Consider the following 19,409-nt stretch of genomic DNA (forward strand, 5'->3'; position numbering starts at 1 on the left):
ATAGCCGGCTTATTGATTTGCATGTAAACGCATGAAAACAGTTTTCTATAATAAGCAGATTTTTGATAGTTATCCGCTTATTCTGTGCATGTAAACATACTCACTGATAGGAATATAAAATTATGTATGGAACATTCAAAAACAGCTATTAACTTTTTAGATCTAACCATATCCATTGGCAATGATGGCAACAGATAGAAACACTATGCTAAGAGCAAATAGTTTCCATCCAAATTGGCTAAAAACAATACCTTTTGGCCAGTTCCAATGCCTGAGACATATCTGTGATACTGATATGGAATTTGAATCGCAAGCCATCCTTAAAACAGTTCATAAGGCATAATAACAAGCCATTTTTAAAAGTGAAGCTTGATTCAACTTCCCCCGTCTAGCTGCGCAAATAACAACAACAACGCAACAGAGTTTTAGGTTGCCAGGTTGATGTCAAAAATGGGTTCAAAATTGTATGATTTGTCTATTGTACAAGTAGGACGAGTTTCAAACAAGATCTGGCATCTGGACAACCTTGGAATAATAGTTTGATTTGATTATACATATAATGAGGTAGGGCTGTTTAAATTACGGGAGTTTTCCGGGAGAAATAACAAAACGGGAGGGTGCGGAAGATAGTTGTGAAATACGGGTGACTCCCGGGAAAAACTGGAGTGTTGACAGGTTTGCTTAGAAGTCATCTTGGCTGTGCGTCCACTGTTAGGAAGGGTGGCTACAGTATTTAACTGTCTTCATTTATAGACAATTTGTCTAACTGTAGATGGATGTCTAAACATTTATAGATTGTTTTATATCCTTTTTTAGACTTACGGAGTGCAACAACTCTTGATCACATATCTTTAGAGAGGTATGGTTAATAAGACCTGATGCTTGGACAGCAATCGTAAAATGTTTGAGTGTCTTTTATTAATCAATGTAGCACTAACCACACCATTTTATTAAATGAACTCCAATAGAATGTGCATTGACGTCACTTTTCCACGTGACCACGCGAGAGCTCGCCCGGTTGAGTGGCAAAACGTGCAACAAAATGGCTGGTTTTCATAGGGGCTGCGGCGAAAATGCCAGTAAAACTGACTATTATCAACTTAAATTGAATTTAGTTGGACTTGATAGCAGAGGTGGACAATACTTAGTTACATTAGTTACATTTTCCAAGCATCTGTTCTTTATTAGGATGTTTGTATTGGGAAAAAATTTACTTCACTACATCCTAAAGCATACAATTATACTGTGTATATTCTTTAATATTGCATATTAAAATTTAGATCATACGTAATTACATATAATTGTGTACATTTACTTGAGTAATGTAATTAAATATTAAATGTAAGACAAACACGTATTTATAAAATGTAATAGAATAAAAATTATGATAATATGCTTTGGAATGTATGTTTTCCAAAGAAAAACACGGATAAAATACAAATAGCCTACTTAAAAAAATACTTTTAAGTAAAGTAAAACCTCTGCTTGATAGTGACCCTAGCAACTTATCAACCCACCTGTAGTCTGTGGACGTTGGCATGAACGATCAATTTACTTCTCCTTTCGGTGTTTTTGGCAGTCTGTAAAACGATATCTCCGAATTCTTGTTGATCTGTTAGTACAGTCTATCGCACAACAGCCTTGTCCCATTTCGACGCGTGTTCACGTGTTTTCGTCGATGTCACGCTGACCTGCCACTCTGTCTTTTCCCACTCAGTGGGCGTAACTGCAGTCCCTCTCGACGACGGTGACGTTATGTGCATACCCTTTATTTGCCAGCTTCTGACACAAATTAGCTTTCATTAAAGTAATTAGTCTATGGGTTCACTTACATTTTCCTCAAGCACCATTCATGTTTAATGTGTGTTTTCAAAAAATACACAAGAAACAAAAATTATTTTGTGTTATCCAACATATATGCACATCCTTAGGGGTTCAAATACCTTTTCTTGCCACTGTATTCTATTCTGTTCTATGTTTATAATTCTCCCATTTTCTGTCGTGTTATGTAAAGTTGTTTTAAAATAATGCTACACTTAAAAACACTATAAAAATAAAATAAACTTGAAATAAAGTGCAAACTATTAATTGTAATTTACAAATCATGTAATACTGGAAGAATGTGTCTTTCATTAACTGTGGGGCTTGTTTTAAGAATCTAGCTAGCAGGCCAAATAGAGAGAATTACTAATCATTCTCCCTTTTATTAAACACATGGGTTCATTATTGATGCTTAACTGATCCAAGACGGGTTAAAACTGGAACGACTTGAAAATCTAAATTCAGATTCCTACACAATGTTTTTTCAATTTCCATCACTGAAAACATGTTTAGTTTTCTGTTGATTTCTATTACGGTCAGATTTTTTAATTACAATATAATTGCATAAATAAGTTTCAGAATGCCTTAACTTGTGTTCAGTTCAGTTGACTAGAATAAAAACTCGTTTGATGACGAAAGGCCGAGTAAACGAGTGTTGAAGTGATTAAATTAAGACAATGTATGATACGACCACATGGTGTCGCTGGGCACAATATCTACACAGCCTACACACAAAATAACCTTGTTCAAGTTTGTGTTGTTTCATATATTTAATGCATAGGTTTTTTCCTACTATCGCGTTTTAATAGGTGCAGTTTTACGATTTTTTTCTAAATTGTAATAATGTAAGAGTTTTTGTTTAATTTGTTACGTGTTTGGGTATTTGGTAGATAAATAGAAGTGGTGGTGTGTGTAACGTAAATATAGACATTTAAAATTTTTTTAAATTGTATATTATTTCAAACTCCATATTCAAGTTATGGGTTTTGTGACGTTCAAGGAACGCTGTAAACAACATAATTTGACTTCATGCGGCGCCGCAAGAACTGACAGGATGATGTCAAAGTTACGCGAGAACTATGTGAAAGCAGACTCCTTTGTATGATTTCTCGAATCGCTCTCACGGTACTTTGACGTCATACGCCTTTCAGTTTGTGCGTCGACGCATGAATCTAAACAAACCTTACAAAACGGTTTCACGTGATACATGATACTTTTCACAGCGCTGCGGAGGATGGACCAATCACTGTCGTCTGCAATCCCTAAAAAAACTGTTATAGTTTTCTCTTTTAGCATTTTAATGGCCATAAATCTTTGAAAATCCATAGATTTAAACTATGTAAGTTTACTGTACAAAACCTTCATGTGCCATTAGAAACTGTAAATAGTAAAAGCCGCCCAATGTAGCGTTGAAGTTTGTCCGCGAAGTCACGTGAGGAACTGCAGTAACGTGACTGTAATGAAACGGGAAGTTCGTGATTTACTCACAGTCAAGCTGCTTTATTCTTTCAACAAGATACCAATACTTGTGTGTTTCATCTGAAGACATTTGCTGCTATATACTAAAGCGAGTCCTGTTCGTTCATCACTGGTGTTGGTGTTTTATAAGCAGGTAAGCGTGCACATCACAGATGTTTACACGGATGTTATGCTCTGCTCGTGACACTCATCACATTTTAACATGATCACACAGTTGACATGTATTGTATATTTACATACTTTAAGTAATAAACAGAATCACTGTGATTTTCTACCTGTTTATGTGCATTTAAACAATATTTTATTTTATGTCTTCATCTTAAACTTTTGAAATAAAAGAATTTGAAATGAAACTCTGACTCTTACAAACATCGTACAAGTGACAGATGTTATAAAGTGTATGTTTTTAAATAATATGATAATATATGATATGAAGTATTTAATTCCTATGGGCTTTCTTATAATGTCTGTAGCACGTGAATGGAAGTTCTGAAAAGAGGAACTTTACTCCTGATTTGACCAATACTGTAGTCCATTGTTTCCTAAATTAAAGGGATAGTTCACTCAAAAATAAAAATTCTTACAACATTTGCTCGTTCTCGTGTTGTTGCAGACCTGTATGAATTTCTTTGTTCTGATGGGCACGAGGAAAGATATTTTGACGAATGTTTGTAACCAAACCGGTTATGAACTCATGAATGGTTTCAAATATTCTCAATATACTCAAAATATCTTCCTTTGTGTTAAGCAGAACAAATACATTTAGGGGCCAATCACACCAAAAGCGTTTATGGCAGTTGCAGGCGCCTTTTTTGAATGATATTCTATGGCAAGGGAGCGTTTGCGCGCTGTTTATGCGCGCCGAGCGCCTTGCGGTTTTTGCCGCCAGCCGCAGCACGCGCTTTTGAAAGATCGCTGAGAGCGGAGAAGCGCCCGACGTCATTTGCGTCTTTCCATTGTCCAATCGAATGCCTTACGTTGTGGTAAGGGAAGTTTACAGTTGCTTTGAAGAACCGGACTCCACTCGCTCACTCTCTCCTGCGTGTTTTGTGCACCTCTCATCCTCAAACAAGGTCAGAGCAAACGCCCTCTTTTTAAAGTTTCTGCAAATATGATAGTTAACAGCAAAAGAGCGCTCATGCTTCAATATTTGATTGACAGGACAGCTGACTCGGTGGTTGCCTAGCAATATAAAATAGGCATTGGGTCGCGCCTTGCGTTTCCAAGCGTTTAAAGCGCTTTTGGTGTGATTAGCCCCTTATTCAGGTGTGTAACAACATGAGAGTGAGTTAATAATGACACAATTTAAATTTTAGTCTGAACTATCCCTTAAAGGTGGACTTGGCTGGTTTATTTCTGTTTTAAAAGCTTTAATGGCCAAGGTCAAAACCTGTGATGTAAGTGATCAAAATAAAATCACATGGGCTGCGTCCGAAATCGCATACTGTGACGGGAGGTACTGAATTACATGATTGAACCTTTAAATGGTAGGTACTATATAGTATAAATATGGATGAATGAATTCAGACATACTACATCCGCCATGTTGATAAATCATGTGACATATATTGTCTTAACAACAAGTTAGTCATTAACTGGAACGATGTTCAACAAACACAATTTAAATGCAAGGGAGAACTGTTTATTAATATGTATTTGCATTTGAATAGAGCTGTGTTACCGCTTTCGGGCATTTTTAATATAAAAAGCCCCTGTGTCTTCTTCCTTGGATAATCCTCATCCTGGGCGATTACGAGATAACAAAATGTCCATCGAACGAACAATTCGGGATCTTGCTGAAAGTAATAGGTCATCCGAGTACTTTTCGCCTACTATAAAGTATGGGATTTTTCGGATGCAGCCATGGTCTAAATGTCTGCAATTAAGTATATGAAATATGAATATAAAATTTACTATGTGTTGTCTTTATCAAGGCAAACATTTGTCATCAATCTCTATATTTAGATTTACATCATGTGTATTACTTAACACATGTTATATGCAAATCTCATTGAAGATTAGGTTTAGTCAGAATAGTTCAGAATGGTTTAATGTACTGTAAGTGATAAACCCTTGGTGTCTTAAAATATATACAGTAAATGTGACAGCTAAAAACATGAGAAGTTGAGAATGTATGAGATTATGAAATATTAAAAACTCCAGACAAGGTCACACAGTCATATTCATGCACACTTTGACTCAGAATAAAAGAGGAAGTTGTGTATCTAATTTAAATACAAGTTTCCAGCTGCTTCCACTTTTTCAGGTGCAGTATTTATAACTGATATTTCTGTGTGTTTGTAACTCAGGTCATGGGCTCCATGTTTCGCAGTGAAGAGGTTTGTCTGGTGCAACTCTTCCTCCAGTCAGGATCTGCTTACAACTGTGTCAGTGAACTGGGAGAACTGGGAATAGTGGAGTTTAGAGATGTGAGATGTTTTCTGTATTCACCATTCTCTTTCAGTTAATAGCTTCCAGGATTCATTTGCATGATACGCAAAGTGTCTCAGCATTACGTTGGATTTCAAATGTCACGAAGCACGAGCCATGATCTGTCTTTAAAATGCTACCTTTATTCAATTTTTTTTATCTTAGTTGAATCCGAATGTGAATGCGTTCCAAAGGAAGTTTGTAAGTGAAGTGAGGAGATGTGAAGAGCTGGAGAAAACGTTTGGTGAGTCTCTCACGCCAAAACATTCATGATTCTCTATTTCTCCCTTTTTCTAACATTAGAAGATGTAAACAAAGTCTATTTAGGAAACCCAAGCCACTAGGAAGCCATTATCAGTCTTTATCGATTGTTAATTGGTTCTATTATATAGACGGTTTCAGCAGTAACAACATAAATAAGCGGCTGTCCTTGTCCGCACGTGACTTCCGGTAAACTCAGCTAAGAATAAATAACAACAAAGTTCTTTAAACTTAGTTTATTTATATAACAAGCAAAAACAAAACGTAGATTACCTAGGAAACCAAAACATTTGTTATTTTCGACGTGACGTTTGTTCAAGAGATCAGTTTAGCAACTTGTCAGACCATTAAAAAAACGTAACCGGAAGTAAAGTTCGGATCCAGACGTGTATCGCGTCAGCGCACGTGCGTCCGATGAAACCGTCTATAGGAGACGGGACTTCCATTGCCAAAGCGGACATTTTGAGCGTTGCATTTCACCCCATTTATAGTTATAGCAGTGCCGAATTTTGCTATATACAATATTGTTAAATAAACACAGATCTGGTAAAAGATAGTCCTAAAAACAAAACAAAAAAATAATTCATCATAACACGCTCACTATTTACATTGCATACCATCTGTAAACTCTTGCATTACAACTTAAACATTTGTTTGTATTTCATTATAAGGATGCTGTTATCGAACCAACTGTGGAAAATATACTTATTTGTACTTTAACTTTACTGGATTGGTACGGAATAATTCTGGGAACTATCAGCACAACTATCAGGATACTTTGATGAATAAAAAGTTAAATAAATTTATCAAAACAAAGAAGAATTAATTTCAAATAAAAGTATTTTGTAACAACAATACACACTACCATTTAGATTTTTGGGGTAATTTTTCTTTTTTTTTTTTAAATCATTTTTAAATTTGTATTACCTTGCACGAATATCTGCTTATGTCCAAACAAAATGTTTATTTATGTTTGTATATGTATATAAATTTCCAAATAATTCCCATAAATTCCCGTTAAGTTTCCAATTTGGAATATTTTCAAAATTCTCCAGATTAAGTTCCCATGGAAAGTTTCTGAAAAACCTTGCGCCCCTTTGCAAACCATTATTATGGCTGACATCATTTAGGACATGCAAGTGCTGCTGGTTAATGTTAAATTGAAATTAAATGCTGCCAGATGTCTCTATCTTTAATCTGGAATTCCTTACATGATGAGATTACTTTTTAAAAGATAAATTCTCTTTCGCAATGATTTTTGTTTCAGACATACATCATGTTATGTAAGTAAAATTGAACGTGAATTCTGTTTTTATTTTTTGTTGAAAGTTTTTATACTGTCTTATGTTGTCTGTGTTCCAGTGTTTCTGGAGCAGGAGATCGTTCGGTCTCTTACTCAAACACTGCAGCCCCCCATTCCAACCCCTCCAGCCCCTCAGCCCAGAGAGCTGCTCACCATAGAGGAGGACAGCGAACGCTTAGCCCGGGAGCTTAGGGAGGTTCGTGTGTATTTGTGTGCTTTTTGACATTATAATTTCATTTTGTAAAAAAAATCAATTCTGAAAAGGGTCCGCTTATGGAAGTTCATGACGTCTTTCATTAGCAGTTTTTAATTTGTCCTCATGCAGGTATCCAGGAACAGAGACAGTCTGCGATCACAGTATACTCAGCTATGTCAGTACAGAGGAGTTTTGAAACAGACCCATTCACTCACAGTATCACAGGTCAGAAAATCAAGGTTTTACTGCACAGAACACATTATTCCTGCATGTGCACCCGTCATTCAGACTCATGTATGCATGCGTTTCTGCATCTCAGGCACCGCTGGTCTCATTCGATCCGGTGGGTCTGACTGAGAACCGTCAGGACGTCAGGTTGAGTTTCGTGGCAGGTGTGGTTCACCCGTGGAAAGTTCCCGCTTTCGAGAGGCTGCTGTGGCGTGCTTGTCGCGGTTACATCATCGTGGACTTTCATGAAATGGAAGAGAAACTTGAACATCCTGATTCTGTAAGACACAAAAAAATCACATTGATGATTGAATATTTAGGTTAACTGTTTGTGGCCCCATGAATTACAGTATATATAGAAGTGAAATGCATTATATTTAAGGAAGACATATTATGCCCATATTATCCCTTACCAACAGACAGTGAGCGCTTTTGGTTAAAAAAGATCTGATTCCTGTGAATACATTCTGAAACAATAGTATATTTAGCTGGAAATTTAGATAAGCTTTTGGGTAAAATTAACCAGTCAGTCATTGGCCATGGGCGGGGCTTTATCAGTGTGATATCACATTAAAGGCAGGGTGCATGATCTCTGAAAGCCAATGTTGACATTTGAAATCACACGCCCCTACCCCAATAGAATCTGGACTTTTTTTTTTATAGACTTGCCACACACATACGCAACCCAGGCAATGATTACGTTTAGTAGACATGCTGATTGGCTACAAGTGTTTTTTGGTAGTCGGCCCGACTACTTTGTAAAAGTGGATTTTTCCATAATATGTGCCCTTTAAGATTGTATTGGATTCATTGCATTGTGTTTTTGAATGACCACTGGTTGATTTCTCAGGGCGAGGATGTGCAGTGGACCGTGTTTTTAATCTCATTTTGGGGAGATCAGATTGGCCAGAAGGTGAAGAAGATCTGTGATTGGTAGGTGGTTTAGATGTGTTTTTCACATCAGCATAAGATCATGATGAAAACGTAAAAGTATTTTTTTACAGTCTAACAACAAGATCAGTTTTAATATGAAAGTTAATTAGTATTCATACTAGTAATATACTGATACTTCATCCAAGTCAAAGAAAGCTAATTATTTTTACTTTGCTTTTTTATAATTTTATAAAGTGTTCGATCTAACTTCACACAGGTTAGGTTTATTTAAAGCCAGGTGTATCTCATCACATTAGTTATGATTCGCCAATATTTTGACTATAACAGAATGCCCCATGTTACAAAGCTTTATACAATATATTGTTTAACATTTGAAACGTAGAAAACATATTTGTGACCCTGAACCACAAAACCATTGTTTTTGAAACCAAAGTTTTTGAAATTGAGATGTATCATCTGAAAGTTCAATTGATGTATGATTTGTTAGGATAGGGCAATATTTTGCCGGGATACAACTATTTAAAAATCTGAGAGTGCGAAATTATCTAAATATAGAGAAAATCTAATGATAAATACTGAATTTGATTTATGTACGTTAGGAAATGTACAAAATCTCTTTATGGAACATGATCTTTACTAATGATGTTGTCATAAAAAATAGATAAGTTTGACCCTATTTGTGGCTATTTATACAAATATACCCATGCTACAGTACTTATGACTGGTTTTGTGTTTTTTGCTTTAAAATGTGTCTATGCTATCTATCTTTAATATAAATGCACATGTTGTTTATCTAATGTAGTTACACTTGTAAGTGTGGCTGAGGTGTCAAAATACTTTTTGGTGCCACTGTATGTCATTTTTCTATGTCTAGAACTAGTTCATTTTCTTAAACTGGTAAAATGAATAACGTTTCTTTTATTTCATATGACATGCAGCTTCCACACACAAACATTTCCATACCCTGAGAATCAGACAGAAAGAGAAGAAACTCTGAATGGACTGAGAGGAAGAATCGAGGACATCAAATCAGTACGTCACACTTTTATTAAATCTAAGGCATCTTTCATTTTATAAATGTTTTGTTTTATTCAATGACTCATTTGTTCTTTTATATTACCTTTTTTATTTTAATAGATTGTTATATATGCTTTAATCTTTCCAACATTTTAAGAATCTGTTCGACTGAAATTATGAAGCTGTCAAAAGAGCAGTTACTGTCTACTCATGTCACTGTTTTCTACTAGAGGAAGTAAAAAGCTTTATATCGTTGAATGTCCATCAGGTTTACGTTATTTCTCTGTTATGTTTGGGTCTTTAGGTGATGGGTGAGACTGAGCAGTATATGCAGCAGTTGCTGGCTCGAGCTCTGGGTCGTCTGCCTGAGTGGCGTGTGCAGGTTCAGAAGTGTAAGGCCGTACAGATGGTCCTGAACCTCTGCAGTCCATCTGTCACTGATAAGTGTCTGATCGCTGAAGCCTGGTGTCCTGTCAGCCAGCTGCCCGCCCTACAGAGCGCCCTGAGAGAGGGTGGAGTAAGTGTCTCCATTCACACTGAGTTGTTATATTGTGACTGTGAGATACACATGTGGCTTGCAGAAAGCAGTTTAATGTAGCAGAACATTTCTGTTTTATACCAAAGTCACATACTGGATGCAAATGATAGAAAGTGTCTGTCTGTCCATTGTAGCCGTCCGTCTGTCTAACGTATCTATGTGTTTATCCGTCTGTTTTTCTTATCCGTCCGTCTGTCTGTGAATTGTATCAGTCTTTTTGTCAATCTAATTCGTCTGTTTATTCATCTGTCTGTCTATTTGTCTCGTCGTCTGTCTGTCACTCGTATTGTTTTTTGTAAATCATACCCGTTTGTGTGTACTATCCGTGTGTCTATCCTATGCGTGCGTCTATCTAGTCTATCCATCTGTCTATTTATTGTATCTGTCTGTATCCGTTTGTCTATCAGTCTATCCCAGTGCTTCTCAATTATTTATTGTCACGCCCCCCCCTAGGAAGAAGTAAACATTTTGCGCCCCCCAACTCTCTGCCACGACTGTAAATAGTATAATTTGTCTATAAAATGACACATCTACAAAGCATTGTATCCTTATTAACATTAAATAAAACACAAAAAAAAGAAATATCAATCAACTTACAACAAAGAATAAATTTATTAACAATGTTTTTTAGTCTGTAACAGAAAAGACTTAAAATGCATAAATTTGCCTGAAATAAAAAAATCAATCCTTATTTACAGTATATTTTTTTGACCATTTGATACTGAAAAATTTAATTAAATATAATCAATAAATAATAGTAAAAAATTCAAGCGGCTTATCAGTGTGTTTGGGGTGTAATGTCTTTAAGTGACGGTGCAAAAAAATCACTCCCTGAAAAAGTATTTCCCCCGGGGTCTCACGCGCCACCCCTGGTGTCGCTTCGAGCCTCCCTGGGGGTCCCGCCCCACTATTTGAGATGCACTGGTCTATCCTATCATTCTGTCTATCCGTCTGTCTATTGGATCTGTCTGTCTGTCTATCTTATCCGTCCGTCTGTCTGTGAATTCTATCAGTCTTTTTGTCAATCGTATCCGTCTGTTTATTCGTCTGTCTGCCTTTCGTCTGTCAGTCACTCGTATCGTTTTTTTGTAAATCATATGCGTCTGTCTGTCCTATCCGTGTGTCTATCCTACGTGTCTGTCTAGTCTATCCATCTGTCTATCTATTGTATCTGTCTGTCTATACATCTCTGTATCTGTCTGTTTATTGTATCCATCTGTCTATCCGTCTATCGTATCTGTCTGTCTATCCTATCAGTCTGTCTATCGTATCAGATTTTTTGTCAATCATATTCGTCTGTCTGTCTGTCTATTGTATCTGTATATTTATTGTATCTGTCTCGTCTGTCTATCCTTCTGTCTGTCTGTTTATTGTATCTGTCTCGTCTGTCTATCCTTCTGTCTGTCTGTTTATTGTATCTGTCTGTCTGTCTATCGTATCCGTCTGTCTGTCTGTCTGTTGTATCTGTCTTTTTATTGTATCTGTCTGTGTATCCTTCTGTCTGTCCGTAGCCGTCTGTTTATCCGGCTGTCAGTCTATCCTATCCGTCTGTCTATCATATCCATCTGTTTGTCTATTGTATCCGTCTGTCTATCCTATGCGTCTGTCTAGTCTATCCATCTGTCTATCCATCTGTTTGTCTATTGTATCCGTCTGTTTGTCTATTGTATTCATCTGTCTATCCATCTGTCTGTTTGCCTATTGTATCCGTCTGTTTATCCGGCTCTCTCTGTCACATTCGTCTGTCTGTCTGTCTTTTATACCTTCTACCTGTCGGTTGTATCTATCTGTCTGTCTATCAACCTATATCCTTCTGTCATTCTATCTGTCTTTCGGCCCCTCTGTTTTTCTCTCTTGTTGTTTATCTTTCTTTCTGTCCATCTGTCTATATCTGTATATTTTAGATCTGTCTGTTTATCTGTCTATCTATTGTATCTGTCTGTCAATACATCTCTGTATCCGTCTGTTTATTGTATCCATCTGTCTATCCGTCTATCGTATCTGTCTGTCTATCCTTTCAGTCTGTCTATCCATCTGTCTGCCAATCGTATCAGTTTTTTTGTCAATCATATTCGTCTGTCTATCTGTCTGTCTGTCTATTGTATGTGTCAGTCTATCCTTCTGTCTGTCTACTGTATCTGTTTTTGGTCAATCCTATCCGTCTGTCTATCCTATCCGTCTGTCTGTTTATTGTATCTGTCTGTCTGTCTATCGTATCTGTCCGTCTGTCTGTCTGTTGTATCTGTCTTTTTATTGTATCTGTCTGTGTATCCTTCTTTCTGTCCGTAGCCGTCTGTTTATCCGGCTGTCAGTCTATCCTATCCGTCTGTCTATCATATTTGTCTGTTTGTCTATCCTATCCGTCTGTCTAGTCTATCCATCTGTTTATCCATCTGTCTGTCTATTGTATCTGTCTGTCTATACATCGCTGTATCTGTCTGTTTATTGTATCCATCTGTCTATCCATCTATCGTATCTGTCTGTCCAACCTATCACTCTGTCTATCCGTCTGTCTGCCAATCGTATCAGTTTTTTGTCAATCATATTCGTCTGTCTATCTGTCTGTCTGTCTATTGTATCAGTCTGTTTATTGTATCTGTCTGTCTGTCTATCCTTCTGTCTGTCTACTGTATCTGTTTTTGGTCAATCCTGTCTGTCTATCCGTCTGTTTGTCTATTGTATTCATCTGTCTATCCATCTGTCTGTCTGCCTATTGTATCCATCTGTTTATCCGGCTCTCTCTGTCACATTCGTCTGTCTGTCTAGTCTATCCATCTGTTTATCCATCTTTCTGTCTATTGTATCTGTCTGTCTATACATCGCTGTATCCGTCTGTTTATTGTATGCATCTGTCTATCCGTCTATCGTATCTGTCTGTCTATCCTATCAGTCGGTCTGTCCGTCTGTCTGCCAATCGTAACAGTTTTTTTGTCAATCATATCCGTCTGTCTATCCTTTCCATCTGTCTGTCTGTCTATTGTATCAGTCTGTTTATTGTATCTGTCTGTCTGTCTGTCTATCCTTCTGTCTGTCTACTGTATCTGTTTTTGGTCAATCCTATCTGTCTATCCTTCTGTTTGTCTATTGTATTCATCTGTCTATCCATCTGTCTGTCTGCCTATTGTATCCGGCTGTTTATCCGGCTCTCTCTGTCACATTCGTCTGTCTGTCTGTCTGTCTGTCTGTCTTTTATACCTTCTACCTGTCGGTTGTATCTATCTGTCGGTCTATCAACCTATATCCTTCTGTCATTCTATCTGTCTATCGGCCCCTCTGTTTTTCTCTCTTTTTGTCTATCTTTCTGTCCATCTGTCTATATCTGTATATTTTAGATCTGTCTGTTTATCAGTCTATCTGTATCTGTCTGTACATCTGTCTATATCTGTCTGTTTATTTGTCTATCTATATCCATCTGCCTATATTTACTGTATGTGTATATCCATCTTTCTTTCTGTCTATTTATCTATGTGTTTTTTCGTCTATGCATCTAATATTTATGTTTTTCTATCTAACAGAGGAAGAGTGGCAGTAGCGTGGACTCATTCTACAATCGTTTGCCGGCCACCACCTCCCCCCCGACCCTCTTCCCCACTAATGCTTTCACTGCAGGCTTTCAGAATATAGTGGATGCGTATGGAGTGGCCAGCTATAGAGAAGTCAATCCAGGTAACATAAACATCTCTAGCAGATGTTAGAAGTGGTCTGGAATACATACTCAACCGTTTTTCTTGCTTTCTGTAGCTGTATACACCATCATCACTTTTCCCTTCCTGTTTGCTGTGATGTTTGGGGATGTTGGTCATGGTCTGCTGATGGCATTAGCCGGACTCTGGATGGTTCTGGAGGAGAAGGATCCTAAACTAAGAAACAGTACCAATGAGGTATAAAGATCAATTTGTTTTTACTGCATTTATAGTTGTTTAATAGATGGTAATAGTTTCTTGTGGTCTCTCGCGTGTCAGATCTGGCGTATGATGTTCGGAGGTCGATATCTGATTCTGTTAATGGGCTTGTTCTCCGTTTACACTGGAGCCATTTACAATGAGTGCTTCAGCAGAGGACTGACAACCTTCTCCTCAGGCTGGCACGTCCAACCCAATGCTGAATATTACAACTGGACGTACGTCACGCACACAATAATCCATCTACACTCGTGTGGATTAATATACTGCACATTGGTATTTAAATAAAAGCAAATAATTGTTATCTTTCTCTTTCCGTCAGTGAGAACACTTTTAAGAGTAATCAATATCTCTCACTGGATCCAAACATCACAGGAGTTTTCACCGGTCCATATCCTTTTGGAATCGATCCTGTAAGGGAATCAGATGGATTTCTTGTACATTTTATTTACACACACATTACATAGCATTGTCATTTTGATGGTTTCACCAGATATTATGTTGTCTTTATTGTATTGTGCTGTTAAATGCTTATACGGCGTATGTTCTCATCTCTCTCAGATTTGGGGTATGGCCAATAACCACCTGACATTCCTCAACAGTTATAAGATGAAGATGTCTGTTATTATTGGGGTTATCCACATGACTTTTGGTGTGTGTTTGTCTTTCTTCAACTACATGTGAGTATGTTTGTAAACTTTGAAAGTAAATGCATATGCACATATGCTGCACCTTCCATTAGTGATTAAAATGATCTTTTTTTTGTCCATGAAATGCTGTTACATACATATTTTTCCTTGTTCCTCCTGCTGTGCAGCCACTTTCGGGAAACCAGCAGTGTGTTTTTGGTGCTGATCCCGGAGCTGTGCTTCATGCTCTGTCTGTTTGGATATTTGGTCTTTATGGTCATCTATAAATGGGTGGTGTATGGACCTATGACCTCAAACTCCGCCCCCAGCATCCTGATCCACTTTATAGACATGTTCCTGTTTACGGAGAACAAGGACAACAAGCCGCTGTATGAGGGACAGGTGTGTGTTGTTCTAATGCTGTTATGCGGTACTGATACATTTCCTGTGAATGGAGTTTAATGGAAAATGTAATATGCAAATAATTGTTTGATGCTTCATTTGTTTGTACAAACTGAGGGAATAGTTTGCTCTGGTAACCAATAATATGTTGCAGATAAACTAGTTCACATGTGCTGAAGCATTTAGACTTCACAAGATTGACTTGTTTTTACAACTCATGTTTTGAATTATGTAAGGGTTGTTCTTTGTAAAGGGTGAGACATGGGTACAAAAGTATCCTAATATATGTGTGTGTGGTGACTCCAGCAATGTAAAATCCTACCACTTGTTTCTTTATCTTGACTTCACGCTTCTTCCACAATGTGGTTCATAGTAATAAAATGAAATGAATGACATCTGTTTATCTCTAAAGATGATAGTGCAGAAGGTTCTGGTGATTGTGGCTCTTCTGTCCGTTCCTGTGCTTCTTTTGGGGAAACCAATTCAAGAATACATCACATATAAGAAGAAGAAATCTCAGCTGACAGTAAGACCTTGATCTTAATATTATGTCCTGTGTGTTTAATATCGGCCTCGTAACACATTTGTATGTTTTATCATGATGATCCTTTGCAGGGAGACAGACGTCCTCTACTATCAGAAAACGGCACTATAAACGCTCAACATGGGGACGTGGAAAACAGAGAAGAAGAGGAGGTGAATAAAATAGGGGTGGTGGTGTTTATAAAATGTAAAATGCTATGGGGGAATTTTGGAAATAGCATGGGTATATTTGTAGCAATAGCAAAAAAAACATTGTATGGGTCAGAATTTAGGATATTAAAGGTGCAGTGTGTAATTTTTAGAGGGATCTCTTGACAGAAATGCAATATAATATACAAAGCTACATTATCATGTGTGTATAATAAAGCAATAAGCCCCAAGAAGCAGCGGGCTACCAGTGCATTTTATAACAGCTACGGGGCATTGTTAGGCACGACGCAAAGCTGTTATAAAATGCACTGTAGGCCCACTACCTTGTGGGGCCCATTGCTTTTATAAAATGGTTACTTCATATGCATAATGTTAGCGGGATTTCATAAAATAAAACCCAAATAAGTTGTAATTATATAAGTACAAATATTACTCTTCCGCCAAATAAAGAAGTTCCTCAGAATCAAGTGTGGCTGCAAAAGAGTGCGGTTCACAACCAACACAGACGCAGCAAAGACACAATGAAAATATGATTTAAGACTGTGGTGTTTATTTATATAAATCTACATTCATCTAATTTATACATTAACATTTATATCGTGCAACTGTTGAAGTGATGATCAAATGCTTGGAATCATGCTTAACTCTTTCCCCGTCAGCGTTTTTTTTTAAGTTGCCACCCAGTTTTAGTTTAATGCCTTACAGAAAAATGATCTTCTTTAAATAAACATAAAATATCAAATGAAAGAACAGACCATCCGCTTTCAAACAACAACAAAAGAAACATTTCATCCTACCTTCATTTGTTCTCTTATCACCTCACAAATTTTCAGTTAAAAGCGGATATAATTCCGAACTTTTGTAAGAGATCAGATTCAGAGCCTGATCAAAACATAGTGTTTTAGTGTTGAGTGAATGCATCAGTGTTTAAGTTCCACCAGTAGATAGCGGAAATATGAATTTGAGGTAGAAACTCCTCAGACAACGTTTTCTCTTTATTGACGAGATGACTTAACAATATTTATTGACATTTATCTGGATATCGCCATAATTGTGCAATTGTAGACAAATTAAAAATATTATTAAAGACTGTGGTGTCTATTTTCATAAATCAGTATGCAGCTACAGTGGCGCAGTGATACTTATGTAATGCGGTCTGAACCGTGGGTTTACCAGGGTATTTTATCACGGCTTAGAACCAATCAGAATCAAGAACCAGAACTGATCTATTTATAATAAATTGTTATATTTTCATTACCTTAGAATGAGATGTTTTTATCTACATGCACGAGGGTCCCCTTACGTGGAAGTCGGCATTTTGTGCCACCACGTTTCTACAGAAGCCCTTAACGGACAAACATTTTTTGCCGGTGGTAGCTACTGTAGCTTCTCTATGCGTTTCAAAAGTGAGGGGAGAGCAGCGGGCTGAGCCGTTGGTTGCAATTGGCAATCTCACCACTAGATGCTGCTAAAATTTACACACTGCACCTTTAAGTAAAGATAATGTTCCATGAAATATTGTCCTGTCCTAACAAACCATACAAACCATGTTTGTTTTTTTTGGTCCAGGGTCACAAATGATTTGTTGTTGATTCACTAATTCCTTTAAAAATACAATGCAAACAAGAGTTCTTGCAAGAAGCATTTAAACAATTGCACACAACATTGCATTATAAAAGTGTATGTGCTTACAATAATGTTCTTCTCTCTTTTTTGTGCCCCATCTTTTTCTGCTGGTGTTTAGGAGTTTGATGCATCAAATGTCTTCATGCACCAGGCCATTCACACTATAGAGTACTGTTTAGGGTGCATCTCTAACACTGCGTCGTATCTGCGACTCTGGGCCCTCAGTCTGGCTCATGCACGTACGTGTGTGCTTGCATGTTTCACTGTTGTCATCATTACAGGGCAGTGTGTTTATCTCTTGTTGTCTTTTGTTGTGTGTGTGTGTTACAGAGTTGTCTGAGGTGTTGTGGTTGATGGTGATGAGGTTCTCATTCCAGCAGCTCAGTTATTTGGGCTCAATCATCATGGTTGTTATATTCGCAGCATTCGCTGTGCTGACCGTATCGATCCTGCTGGTCATGGAAGGCCTGTCTGCTTTCCTGCACGCTCTACGTCTTCACTGGTAATAGAAAAACACGCAAGCACGTTTTTTGTCTTGTGATACAAATATGAACAATTCTTACATAAATTATTCAAAGCACATTATGTACGATTTTTGCGTTAAAATGTCTAAAAACCAACTAGCATATATTAGTTTGCATGTGTACTTGCATTATCCCAAATGTTTTCAACAATATTTGAATTAAGAGAGTTTGCCGTCTTCTATTAAGCCACATTTTGGGCTTTACATTATTATGTAATGGTTAGGCTTAGCTAAAGCCAGTAATAGGTATTTTTAGTAATAGGTATTTTTACTAGATACACATGTTAATGATTAACAGACAGACACAACGCGGACTTTATATTGAGTTCACAAACAAACATTATTGACAAACCCAAACAAAAAAGCCCACACAGTTAATGGCAGAATAATATAATGCATGCACTGTAAAAGGTTTGGCCACAAACTTAACTTTATGCTTATATCACGAGACTGCTTTTCACCTAAATGAGGCGTTTTAATTTGTTTGTTTTAATTTCTGAATCAGATATGATCTCTTTTCTCTCTGTTTTTGTGTCTCAGGGTGGAGTTTCAGAATAAATTCTACAGCGGTTCAGGCTACAAGCTCACTCCATTTGCCTTCTCATCAATCATCAGCAGCTCCTCTCTCAACTGAACATGATGAATTACTTTCTGTTAGGGGACATGCACATTTTAACATGTATGATTGAAGTATTTCCTGTCTTTGCGTTTGCTTGAATGCTACTATACAAAAAGCTGGACCTTAATGCTCAGAGGGATGTTTAGAGCGCTGTGTATCCACATCCAGTACATAAACACTGTGAAACTGACGGTGAGATTGAAGTATTTTAGCTGACTGAACACAAATTTTAATTATATCTTGAGCCTTAATGGGTCAGAATGAGGTATTGATATGAGAGTACTTGTATGATGATTATCTTAGTTCACTATAACAAACGACAATTAGAAGATAATTTAGCAATGCAAAATGTATAATGTATGTGTTTGTGAAATATAATGTACATTCTTTATCATGACAGTACTTTTATTTAGTTCCAACATAAAAATAAATAAAAATGTAATTACAGTATCACCCCAAAACCAATTCTCAGCATTATGTGTCAAAGCAATAATAGAGTGATTCACGCTGCTTTATCAGCTTGCCAATTAATAACTTAAAATGTCTTATAATGGTATATATTTAAAGGGACTAATCTTACTTTCTGGTGCTTTTATTTTTTTCTTCTGTTATAATGTTATTTTTTAAGTTTTTGAGTTGAATCACGCAGTGTGCATGTGAAGCCTTACAGTGGTATTCCCCACTATCAATAAAGACCAAATATAATACAGATGTTTGTGTTATGTCTGTCAGGTCACAAAAACAACACATATGATGCAACAGGTTTGTGTCTTTTGCCAAGAACATTTTTTCTTACGTTTATACTTCACGGAGCGGTTTCCCGAACAGGGATTAGACTAGTCCTAGAC

The 19,409-nt window shown here is 37.0% G+C and overlaps 1 protein-coding gene across 1 annotated transcript; it reads left to right on the forward strand.

Annotated features, from left to right (window-relative positions):
* Positions 1-3,251: 3,251 nt before the first annotated feature.
* On the forward strand, positions 3,252-19,270 carry tcirg1b (T cell immune regulator 1, ATPase H+ transporting V0 subunit a3b). Its single transcript, XM_055178606.2, has 20 exons — positions 3,252-3,433; positions 5,610-5,729; positions 5,896-5,974; positions 7,354-7,490; positions 7,620-7,715; positions 7,810-7,998; positions 8,569-8,651; positions 9,551-9,644; positions 9,934-10,146; positions 13,683-13,833; positions 13,909-14,048; positions 14,130-14,287; positions 14,392-14,482; positions 14,631-14,749; positions 14,887-15,100; positions 15,513-15,626; positions 15,716-15,796; positions 17,538-17,658; positions 17,750-17,921; positions 18,483-19,270. The coding sequence occupies exons 2-20, from the start codon at positions 5,613-5,615 to the stop codon at positions 18,574-18,576; spliced, it is 2,463 nt and encodes an 820-aa protein (XP_055034581.1). The 5' UTR covers positions 3,252-3,433; positions 5,610-5,612; the 3' UTR covers positions 18,577-19,270.
* Positions 19,271-19,409: the final 139 nt, after the last annotated feature.

This window comes from Misgurnus anguillicaudatus, chromosome 16 (genome assembly GCF_027580225.2).
Source record: "Misgurnus anguillicaudatus chromosome 16, ASM2758022v2, whole genome shotgun sequence".
Lineage (NCBI taxonomy): Eukaryota > Metazoa > Chordata > Actinopteri > Cypriniformes > Cobitidae > Misgurnus > Misgurnus anguillicaudatus.

Excerpts from the sequence above, each read along its gene's own strand:
- tcirg1b (XM_055178606.2), top strand. The coding sequence starts at position 5,613 with ATGGGCTCCATGTTTCGCAGTGAAGAGGTTTGTCTGGTGCAACTCTTC. Across the intron at positions 14,483-14,630 it reads ATCCTTTTGGAATCGATCCT|ATTTGGGGTATGGCCAATAA; the intron begins GTAAGGGAATCA and ends CATCTCTCTCAG. Across the intron at positions 15,797-17,537 it reads AAAACAGAGAAGAAGAGGAG|GAGTTTGATGCATCAAATGT; the intron begins GTGAATAAAATA and ends GCTGGTGTTTAG.